At 38.0% G+C, this 12,679-nt stretch overlaps 1 protein-coding gene across 1 annotated transcript in view; it reads right to left on the minus strand.

The window, feature by feature from the left end:
- Positions 1–357: 357 nt before the first annotated feature.
- Positions 358–12,679, minus strand: part of LOC132650711 (zinc finger protein 120-like) — a gene marked incomplete at its 3' end in the record, with an annotated part of 35,121 nt that continues 22,799 nt past the window's right edge. Inside the window, exons 2-4 of the mRNA XM_060376053.1 lie at positions 2,710–2,836; positions 2,437–2,497; positions 358–1,054 (exon numbers count right to left, since the gene is read on the minus strand). Of these exons, the coding sequence (XP_060232036.1) occupies positions 358–1,054; positions 2,437–2,497; positions 2,710–2,836 (885 nt within the window). The remainder of the gene's footprint in view (positions 1,055–2,436; positions 2,498–2,709; positions 2,837–12,679) is intronic.

Consider the following 12,679-nt stretch of genomic DNA (forward strand, 5'->3'; position numbering starts at 1 on the left):
TTATTCACATTGATTGCAGTCAGACAGCTTCTTTCCAGTATGTGTTCTTTTATTTATTAGGAGAAGTTATGTTCAAAGGCTTTGCCACATAGTTATATTCATATGGTTTCCCTCCACAATGTGTTGTTGTCTTAGGAGATGAATATTACATGCAAAGGCTTTATCACACTAATTACCCTCACCAGGCTTCTCTCCACTGTGTGTCTTTTCTTGTTTGTGGATACCACTCTGCTGTTCAAAGGCTTTATCATACTGGGTATATTCATAAGGTTTCTTTATAATATCTGTTCTTTTATGGCTTATGACATGACTTTTTTGTGGAAAGGCTTTACTGCACTGGTTACATTCATAAGGTTTCTCTCCAGTGTGTGTTCTTTTATGTCTTAAGAAAGTACTGTTTTCTGCAAAGGCTTTACCACACTGGTTACATTCATAAGGTTTCTCTCCAGTGTGTGTTTTTTTATGTCTTAAGAGAGTACTGTTTTCTGCAAAGGCTTTACCACACTGGTTACATTCATAAGGTTTCTCTCCAGTATGTGTTCTTTTATGGCTTATGAGATGACTTTTTTGTGCAAAGGCTTTACCACACTTGTCACATTCATAAGGTTTCTCTCCAGTGTGTGTTCTTTTATGTCTTATGAGATGACTGCTTTTTGCAAAGGCTTTACCACACTGGTTACATTCATAAGGTTTCTCTCCAGTGTGTGTTCTTTTATGGCTTAAGAGAGTACTGTTTTCTGCAAAGGCTTTACCACACTGGTTACATTTATAAGGTTTCTCTCCAGTGTGTGTTCTTTTATGGCTTAAGAGAGTACTGTTTTCTGCAAAGGCTTTACCACACTGGTTACATTCATAAGGTTTCTCTCCAGTATGTGTTCTTCTATGGCTTATGAGATGACTCTTTTGTGCAAACACTTTACCACATTGATTACATTTGAAAGGCTTCTCTCCAGTGTGTGCTCTTTTATGCCTTATGAGATCACTGGTATAGGAGAAGACTTTACCACATACAGTGCATTTAGAAGGTTTCTCTCCAGTACGACTGCATGCATGCCTGCACAGATAATTACCAAATGTGAAAGATTTACCACAATCAGTGCTTTACACTAATAAATATATTTATCTATATTAATTAATTTCATAATTTGATCTAATCGTAAAGGAGAATCAAATTTTAAAGTTTTATCATGTTATTTACATTAATGGTTTTTCCCTTTATTATGGGTATTTTTGAAGATCTCTGTGATGGTAAGAGCATTTGTTACGTGGTTCACTTTTATAGCTTCATTTTTCTATAAGAGTTTTATATATATATATATATATATATATATATATATATATATATACATACATATATATATTATTGAAAGAATACAGACCTTTACCACAGCAATCCCATTTGCATTGTTTTTACTGTATGAATGACACTTCCTTTGCAAAGTGAGCCATGAGAAGCAGAAGAAGTTCCAAATTCTTAGTATTCATAGGTATTTTCAGCAGTATTAGTTGCTGATGAATTCTCAGTGAAGTTGCAAAACCAATTAATAGTAACCGTTTATCACATTCAGAAAATCTACTCAAAGTGGGGACTACTACAAAATTAATTGTTCTTGGAGAAAGACAGGTACACTGCTTCTTTCAATATTCCTCTGCTCATGTGCCTTACAAACATTGTGACATATGATATACCTATTTAAATTACAAGAATAATAAAGGATTCCCTCACTGAATTAACACAGTTTGTTTTTTGTTCATCATAGACATGTCATATAGGGATTAAGGTTTCTCCACAACAATATTCTTGACTCTCATAAGCTGCTCCTTTCACTAAACTTTACAATATGACTGCATGAATATGAGTAACAGTGGTTGTTATTAGAAAGTTTTGGACACATACTGATCACCTATTCAATATGTATACCTCTTACAATATCTGAGTAGATAAAATGAGACTAAACAGATTCGCAGTTCAACTCAGTAGCTGTAATGTCTATATGATTTAAATGGTATTTTCTGTTACAACATTATTTTATTTTCTTCTATCTTAAGGAATGCCTTGCAAACACAAATCAGATACCTGACATTGAGGTAAATGGAATTGTGAGATCATAATGATGATCAGTATACTTAAAGCAGTGCTGTTTTTACACTGTTGCTTTTCTTTAAAACCTACAGGACACAGCCAGGTGTGCTGCTACGTGCCTTTAATCCATGCATTAGTGGAGGCAGGAACAGGCAGATATGTGTGATTTCGAGGTCAGGCTGGTCGAACAAGCAAGTCTAAGAAAGTCACAGATACCCAGAAAAAAAATTCTATTTCAAAAACAGAAAATAAAAAGCAGCCAATAAACAAACAAACAAACAAAAAAACACCAAACTTCCAGGACACATTAAAATTTAAGATTTATATCTGTATCAACATGCACATAAAGTTACCTTTTATTACTTGTAGAACTTTGAAAATGTTCTTCAATATTATGGTCATCCCAATTGTAGCCTAAAATATAGTACCAGAAAATATATATTATTGGAAATATCATGTTATTATTAAGGCAAAACTTAAATCACTATCTTCTGTGACCCTTAGAACCATGCCTGTTTTATTTACCTCATTCCTCCTCATTCTCAATTGGAATTAAAGAAGAGGATCAATAACAAAGTAAGAGTTGTCTCCTTATTTTAAAAGTGAAAGAAAAATTGCAGTCTTACCTATAGCAGTGAGGTTTTCACAGGTCTCTAGCATCACAACTTTGTAGAGTTGCTTCTGGGAAGGTTCCAGCAAGGCCCACTCTTCTTGGCTGAATTTCACATGGACATCATTAAAGGTCACTGAATTCTAAAATATACCATACATTTGTAAAAAAGAAAGACTGGCAACAATATAAATTTATATTTCATTGGCAATATAATCATATAATTCTAATGCTTCTTCCATTTATTTTCTGACACAGAAGTGCTAGTGTTAGACAGTTGGGTGCTGTGCATCAGGTGAAGGATGGGAGAAGAAAAAGCCTAAAGGTTAGATTGTAAAGGAAAAAAAGGCTTGCTTTGAAAACCTGTGTTAAAGGTTTTGTATTGGTTTGTAAGACATTAATATGAAGTAGCCATTAGTTGGGTTCTTGAGTGATCTATGAATCATTTTCAGTTACTTGGGTGAGTAGGTCAGGACACTTTCATGATACAGGTGGAAGGAAAAAACAGGCATATTTTATCTAGCAACAAATGATATGTGGCTATCAGGTGACAGTGAACAGGTGGGTGGTGTCAGTCAAAAGACAACATGGCACTGGATATCATGTTTTGACCAGGGATCAGAGATGTGGCATACCAGTATATGAAAATGGGGGCTCATATATTTGTGGAAGGGAAATTGTACTACAGTGAACAGATGGATAAAAATAATGTGAGTGGCAAGCAACAATAATCATAGCTGATAACATCATATTTCTGAGTTCCCAGACAAAAGAAAAGGCATAGAACACATGATTATTCTTTGATCATTGTTTTGTTTATTCTCCTTACTAAATCATGTATAGTCTATAGTTTAAAAATAAAGATTAAAACTTTTCTATTAAAACATAAGTGTTAATGTTATTACTAAGTCATTTTAGAAGAAAACTGAATAATGAAGTTTAACTATGTCATATCTGAACTCTTTTGAATAGGACATAGCTTTTGAATAGTCATGGTAATTAATGTGGACAAAGACAGAGAGAAGAGAGAGAAATAGAAAGAGAGAGACAGAGACACACAGAGAAATTAAGAGATGAGCAGTACTAAGTACACATCAGAGAAATTTATGAACAGTTACTAACTACAAAAATTATGGACAAGCTGGGTGTATTCTATTATGCCTTAATTCCATCACTCAGGAGGCAGACGCAAGTGTATCTTATTGAATTGGATGCCAGCATTATCTATGCAAAAAGTTCCAGGACAGCTAGACCTATATAGTAAGACAGAGCCTCCCCTAAAATTCAATCAAACAAACATAAAAGATTGAAAGAACTCAGAAGTCTTAACTGAAGCTTGTACAAGAAATTACACATCCACTCCAGTTGTGCATTCCTTTTCCAGAAATCTGCACTGCCCCAGCTTAAACTTTAACTCTAATAACATCTTACTAAAAGGGAATGCATGTTTAAACAGCTAAAAATAGAAAAATGAAAATATTAGCAATGTCAATGCTGATCATAAATAAGCAACATAAGGTAGAAGAGATGGCTCAGCAGTGAGGAGCTCTTGCTACTCCTCCAAATAAGTGGGCTCAATTGTCATTGTTTACCTGGAACCCACTACTATCAGTTCATGAGTTCTGAACACATCTTCAAACTATAGTGAAGATCAGGCACACAAGAGATGCATATTCCTGCATACATTCAAAATACTCATATTCAGTAAAAATTAAAAACAGATCCCAGCTGGAAGGGCTGAACTCACACTGTGTCTGATCAGCAGGGTAGCAGAGACTGCACAGTGACCAATAGTTGGAACTGTGGGCCTCCAAACACCACTGACTGTATTTACCAGGTGAAATGAGAAAAGCAATTGGGTTCAACCTCAGAGCACTCAGCTAATCCCTTGAAAATTTCTTGGGATGTTTTAGCAGGAATAAGGTTTTCCAGCAAATAGACCCAAGAAGCAAGCAGGAGTAACCATTCTAATATCTAATAAAACAGACTTTCACCAAAAATTAATTGAAAGAGATGAGAAAGGGGTAATCCAAGATGGCGGTGCTGGGATGACACTGTCTGAGGAGCAGGGCAGCAATATTGGTACAGTGACTAAGAGGCTGAACTCTAGACCCTAAAACAAAAGCAATTGTGTTTCCCAGGTGAGAGGAAACTCCACAGAGTGGGAATAAGTCGGGTCTACTCTCAGGTCACCCAGCAAGAACCCAGAAGAAACCCCAGGTCACACAGTCACTGGGTCACTTGACCAGAAGCACACTCTTGCATATCCTGATCACCTTCCCAGGCTGAACTGTGCACCCCAGGGCACAAGAGACTGGGAGTCCCAGTCTTGAGAAAACCCCAGAGAAGGAAGCAAGTAGGGCTGACCTCAGGTCAACCAGTCTATCCCTGGAAAAGTTCCTGCAGACCTGCAGGCACAAAGCAGCCAGCCCTGAGTGGGGCTCCAGCTGCCCACCCTACAACTAACTCTCCATCACAGACAGAACTGTGTACCCCAGGGCACTAGAGGCTGGGTTTTCCTGTTGGGAGAAAACCCCACAGGGAGGGAAACAGCAGGTCCCAGCTTAGAGTACTCAGCTGACCCCCCACCACCACTAACACCACACATACGGGAATGTTCTCAGAAAAAGTTCTCAGGTTCCTGTCCAGTCACCAGCTTGGAGCCACCACTCGCAAGCAAGTGCCTACTCACTCCACACGCCCCCTCCCTAACAGTACAGACTGGCTTTTTCTGTTGAGAAAAAAACCCAAAGGTGGCAGAAATATCTGGCCCTACCTCAGGACACCTAGCTCTAGAAAAGTTTCTGTTTATCCACAGGCTCCAGGCTCTAGCCTCCTGCTGCACACATGAGAGTAGTGCTCACATACCACTGATTACCACTTGGGTACTGGGGCAGAGAGCCCCAAACTCAGACCTCCAGAAGCCTGGGTTCCCTAAGATCAACCCCCAAATACTGCTCCAAGGGAAAATGAGTTTTCCCTAATTAAACTGACCAAACCACAAGGCACCCAGGTTACAGCAGCAGCTCACTAAATTTACAGCAAGAGGGAAGCTCTCTCCAGGACTTCTCTGGATGAGAGGGTAGTTCCCTTTACTAATGAATACCACAATTACTACTCAGGTCTGCATGCCTGAGATGAGCTGTGGCAATTCCTGAAAAACACCTGCCATTCAGTGACCATACCTAAAAAATGGAGGAGAGCTCCTTTGGGAAAAAATCATCTTCCTGCCAAGGTGATTCCACCCACCACAGGATCCCAGGAAGTACCAGAAACTAACCCCCAACACCTAAGATAGCCTAATGGGTAGAGGCTAGCATAAAAGCTCAACCAACAAAAGACAGAGCAATATTGCATCCCTAGAACAAGTTATCCAGGAGCAAGCATCCCTGGAGCAAGCAGCCCTGGATAACCCAGCGTAAATGAAATTCAAGAAGATGACCTTACATCTGTGCTTATGAACAGGATAATAGAGGAAACAAATAAACTTCGTAAAGACCTAGATGCAGATAAAGTCAAACAGAATATTGCCATTTGCAAAGAAATAGAAGATGATAAAGACAAAGTGATTGTGGCTATCCTTAAAGAAATACAGGAAGTTGCAGCCAAACAATTTGTGGCCTTTAGAGAGGAAATACTTAAATCCCTGAAAGAAATTAAAGAAACAGAGGATTGTTCAAACAAACAGCTGAAGGAATTGAAGGAAAATAGTCAGAGAGGTGAAGGAAATCAATAAAATGGCTCAAGATCTGATGATAGAATTGGAAAAATTAAAGAAAACACAAATGGAGGAGATTGTGGAGAGAAAGAACTTAGGGAAGAAAACAGGAACTACAGAGTTAAGCATAATGAATAGACTATGAGAGGGAAGAAAGAAACTCAGGTGTGGAAGACACAAATGGAAGAAATAGATGTAGCTATCAAAGAAAATGTTAAATCTAAAAAATTCCTGACATAGACCATCCAAGACAACATGAAAAGCAAAACCTAAAAATAATAGGAATAGAGGAAAAAGAAGATTCCCTCCTCCAAGGCCCAGAAAATATTTTCAACAAAATCATAGAAGAAAATTTCCCCAACTTAAAAGAGAGGTCTATAAGAATATAAGAGGCCTACAGAACACCCAATAAATTAGACCAGAATAGAAAATCCTCCCACCACATAATAAACGGTAAGTATACAGAACAAAGAAAAAATACTAAAAGCTGCAAAGGAAAAAGGCCAAGTAACATATAATGGCAAACCCATTAGAATCACACCTGATTTCTCAACAGAGACTATGAAAGCCAGAAGGGCCTGAACAGATATCATGCAGACCCCAAGAGAACACAGTTGACCGCCCAGGCTACTATACCCAGCAAAAGTCTCAGTCATCATAGATGGAGCAAACAAGATATTTAATGACAAAAACAAATTTAAACAATACCTACGCACAAATCCAGAGGTACAGAAGCTCCTAGAAGGAAACCTACAACCCAGGAAAGCTAACTACATTCAGGAAAACACAGGAAATAAATAATGTCACTACAGCAAAACTAAAAGTAACCAAGCACACAAACACACTACCACAAGCAACATCAAAATAAATGGATCTAACAGCCTCAACATCAATGGACTTAACACTCCAATAAAGACACAGACTAACAGAATGGATATGTAAACAAGACCCAACAATCTGTTGCATACAAGAAACACATCTAAGTCACAAAGATAGACATTGCCTGAGAGTAAAGAGCTGGAAGGAGGGTCCAAGCAAATGGACCCAAGAAACATGCAGGAGTTGCCATTCTAATGTCTAATAAAATAGACTTTAAGTATATGGAATCCATCAATGTAATCCACCATATAAACAAATTGAAAAAAAAAATCAACCACAGAGGATCATTTTCTTAAATGGTGAAAAAACATTTGACAATATCCAACAGTTATTCTTGTTTAAAGTCTTGGAGAGACTGGGGACAAAGGCACATATCTAAAAATAGTAAAGACAGTGTAAAGAAACCCCATAGCTAACATCAAACTAAATGAAAAGAAAGTTAAATCAATTCCACTGAACTCAGGGACAAGACACGGCTACACACTCTCTCTCAATCTCTTCAATACAGTACTCAAAGTCCTATCTAGGACAATAAGACAACTAAAGGAGATCAAGGGGACACAAATTGTTAAGGAAGAAATCAAATATCACTATTCACAGATGATATGACAGTATACAAAAATGACCCCAAAAATTCTACTGTAGTGAACTCCTACAGTTGAAAAACACTTCAGCAAAGTGGCTGGATATAAAGTTAACTCAGAAAAAAATCAGTAGCACTCCTGTATCCAAATGACAAATGGATTGATAAAGAATTAGGAAAATAACACCCTTCACAATAGCCAGGAAAAAAATATATTTTGATGTTATCCTCAACAAGCCAGTGAAAAACCTCTATGAAAAACAAAACAAAACAAAACAAAACAAAACAAAACAACTTCAAGTCTGTGAAGAAAGAAACTGAAAAAGATACCAGAAGATAGAAATATCTCTCATGCTCATGGATTAGTAGGATCAACATAGTAAAAATTGCCATCCTATCAAAAACAATCTACAGATTCAATGATATTCCCATCAAAATATCAACACAATTCCTTAAGGAACTTGAAAAAACAATTCTCAGCTTCATATGGAAAAATAAACAAGCCAGAATAGCTAAAACAATCCTGTACAATAGGAGATCTTCAGTAGGTATAACCATCCCTGATCTCAAGCTCTACTATAAATTAATAGTAATAAAAACTGCACGGTACTGGAAAAAAAATAGAATGGTGGGTCAATGGAATTGAAGTGAAAACCCAGAAATAAACCCATACACCTATGGACACTTGATATTTGACAAAGAAGTCAAAACCATGCAATGGAAAAAGGACAGCATCTTCAACAAATGGTGCTGTTCTAACTGGATGTCTACATCTGGAAAAATGAAACTAGATCCATATTTATCACCCTGCACTAAACTGCAGTCCAAGTTGTTCGAAGACCTCAACATAAAACCAGATACACTAAATCTCTTAGAAGAAAAAGTGGGAAAGATCCTCGATGTCATTGGCATAGAAGGTAATTTCCTCAACAGAACACCAAGAACACTTGCTCTAAGATCAAGAATTAATGAATAGGATCTCGTGAAACAAAAAGCTTCTATGAAGCAAAGAACTCTGTCAATAGAACAAATGACAGCCTACAGCCTGACAAAAGATCTTCACCAACCTTACATACAACAGAGAGGGCTAATAAACAGGATATATAAAAAGATCAAGAAATTTAACTCCAGCAATCCAAATAATCCACTTTAAATCTGGGGTACAGAACTAAACAGAGAATTCTCCACAGAGGAATATCAAATGGTGGAGATTAAATGCTCAATATCTGTAGTCATCATAGAAATGCAAATGACATTCCATCTTAATCCCATCATGGATAATGTCAAAAGCTGAAGTGAGAGCAAGCTAGTGAGAATGTGGAGAAAGAGGAACACTCCTGCATTGCTAGTAGGAGTGCAAACTTATACAACCACTTTAGAAATCAATCTGATGCTTTCTCAGACAATTGAAAATAGTGTTACTTCAAGACCCAGCTCTACCATTCCTGGGAGTATATCAAAAAGATGCTCCACCATTCAACAAAGATATTTGCTCAACTATGTTCATAGCATCTATATTTATAATAGCCAGAATAGTGAAACAAACTATATGTCTCTCAACTGAACCACTGTTTTACAGAAATTGTGGTGCTTTTACACAATGGAATGCTATTTGGGTATTTTAAAAAAAGGAAACCATGAAATTTTCAGGCAAATGTATGGAACTACAAATGATCATCTTAAGTGAGTTATTCCAAAACCAGAAAGACATGCATGGTATGTACTCATTCATAAGTGGATAATGGCCATAATATAGGATAAACATACTACAATCCACAGACCTAAAGGAGCTAAATAAAAAGGAAGACCCTATGGAGGATGGTCGATTCATATTCAAAAGGGCAAATAGTACCTACACCAGAAGTGACTGAGGAGAGGGAACAGGATGAGAGCCTAACATACATATCCTTCAAAAGACTACCCAGCAGGGGATCAAAGCAGAGGCTAATACTCACAGCCAAACTTTGGGTAAAACACAAAGAATCATAGAAAAGACTAGGGGGTAGAAAGTAGAAAGAGCCAGATATGGCAGGACTGCCATAAGAAGACCAACAAGGACAACAAATCTGGGCTCATGGGGACTTGCAGAGATTGATGGACCCACCAAAGACCATTCATGAAGAGGAACCAGACCCCTGCTCAGTTATAGCTGATAGGCAGCTCAGTCTCATGTGGGATCCATAGTAAGAAGAGTAGGGGCTGGCTCTGACATGGACTCTGTTACCTGCTCTTTGATCACTCCCCCCTGGTAGAGGGGGCATTGCTACACCACAAAGGAAGAGAATGCAGGCAGTCTTAGTGAGCCTTGATAGGCTGGGGTCAGATGGTAGGAGAGGAGGGCTCCCCCTATCTGAGAATTGGAAATGGGATCAGGGTGAAAGAGGAACAGAGGGGTGAAACCAAGAAGAGACTAGGGAGGGGGCTAAAATTGGGATGTTAAGTGGATAAATTATTTTTAAATTTTATTTATTTATTTATTTATTACAGTTTATTCACTTTGTATACCCACTGTAGCCCCCTCCACCATCTCCTCCCTGTCCCAGCCATTCTCTTTCTCACCCTATGCCCCGTACATATTCTCCTGATAGCGGAGGAACTCGTCCTCTTCTGTCTGAACCTAGCTTATCAGGTCTCATCAAGGATGGCTGTAGTATATTCCTCTGTGGCCACACAAGAGTGCACCCCCCAGCAGGAGGTGTTCAAAGAGCTGAGTTCATGTCAGAGAATAAATTATAGAAAAACAAATTTAAATTAAAATGAGTTAAGTTTGAATAAAATAAATAAATAAATAAATAAAGTCTTAAAACACGAACACAACAGGTAGAAATAATGTCATACACATGAAATTCAATAACTCAGAAAGCTCAGACACTGTTAGTGTCATGAATACATGCCATCCTAAGAAATTAAATACTGTCTGCCAAATTTCAAATGCAAGATGTGGATGAAGATCAGCACAGCAACCTATGCTTACATATACAAAACAAAAGAAACAAACAAAAAACCCAAAATGCTACATCCCAGGCTCAGCAGCCAATGTTGATGTTGATGTTGATGCCAGGCATGTTGTTCTAAATTTAAGCCCAACACTAAACTGGAGTTAGATCTGTAAGTTCAAAACCTTTTTGGTCTACATACCAACTTTCAGGACAGCCAAGGCTACAAAGAAACTCTCTTCAGTGTTAAAAACAGAAACATGATCTTCTCTGGGAGATTTTTTGATTCAATCAAATAAGTTCTGACCAAGTTTATTATAGGCTTATTGTCATCCCATGATGAAAATGTAGTCTAACTTCAATGATCTTAAAATTCTGCAATAGCTCATACACTGTTCAAATAAAAGTTCACAGTCTCTTCTAACACACAAGATAATCTCTTGGGTACCACATCTTGTAACATCAGAAGCAAGTTACATAATTCCAACATAGATGCACAGAATACCCCTTTCCCATTCTTGTAGAGAGGAATGTGTACATATTTTAGGAAGACTGGACCAAGGAAAGAAGATCAGCAAGGAAAACAATAAATCCTGATGCTGTTTGAAAGGCTTAGATGGTCCTATCCCTGAAACCTCTCATACATCCCCAAGATTGCTTAATTCCACTCCCTATAGGCAGCACTATATGGTAGGTGTCTCCTAACTTAAGTTTCTCAACATCTTGTAGTGTTAAGGTGCAACTCAGTCTTCACCCTCACTGTTTCATGCAATGAAACTTTACAGTATCTTCACTGGTAATCTGACTCTGCTAAACACTGATGGCTGGCACCGGGCTGAACTGAAGCTACAAAGAAAGAATCTATTACCTTAAATTTTGCATCTTTCTTGTTTCTAGAACCAGCACAACATGGGTGAGCCTGTCAAGTTGGATTCTACATTGGGGTGGACAAATTGGGATGGACGGTGCCACATTTGGACCACTTTTGGAGCAGGTTTTATATGAAGTTCCTTCCTGGCACTAGGAAACACTTTGCCTACCCCTTCCATTAATAGAAGAATTAGCAGTGGGGAGTATTACTGTATGGACACCATCTTAGGCTTCAAATCCAGAACTAGGACCTTCTCTTTGATGATGATAACCTCCTTGAAATTTACTGTCTGTTTCAGCACGTGACTGCCATCTGAAACTACCTAATGATGCTTTTCTCAACAAACCAAAAACTATGTTTATTTCTGCTCCACTTGTCTCTTTCTTTCACTGTGGTCCTGAATGTCTCGCTAACAATAACCATTTAACAGATTTAGTATTCCAAGTAAGAAATGAAGCCTGATATTTTTTTAATTCTAACTTACTCAATTGCTCAGGGCTTGGGCAGCATAAGTATGATTTTAAGGCAAAATATCACACAAATGTCCTCTAGCTTAATTTTTCATGGAGTCTATTGTCCACTGAAATCCTCCAACCTGAAATTACTCTTTCTGCATTACTCTCAACACTCTGTTCTACTAGGTCCTACCAGAACAGTTGATGAAGCTCTGTATACAGCTTTCTAAAGCTTTTGCCATCTTAAATCCTGATGTTTTCCACATTCCTTAAAAAGAGAACACTCCTGATGCTCTTTAGGTGGATGACACCTAAATGAACATCAGTGCAAAGTCCCAATTTATTTCTAATATCAGAGATTAGACCTCTACTCTTGCCTGATGCGTCTAAAACAAAAAGGGGGAACTGTAGAGAGCTGTGTAATGCTGCGCCTTAAAGATGGAGCTGGTTTCCACCTTCCACCTTCCCGGTCAGTGCTCTCTGTCACGAACAATTCCACATTTGGCTAAGGCTGAGGATCTGGCTTGCTTCCATGTATGTGGAC

Source organism: Meriones unguiculatus, assembly GCF_030254825.1.
Source record: "Meriones unguiculatus strain TT.TT164.6M chromosome 13 unlocalized genomic scaffold, Bangor_MerUng_6.1 Chr13_unordered_Scaffold_28, whole genome shotgun sequence".
Taxonomy (NCBI): domain Eukaryota; kingdom Metazoa; phylum Chordata; class Mammalia; order Rodentia; family Muridae; genus Meriones; species Meriones unguiculatus.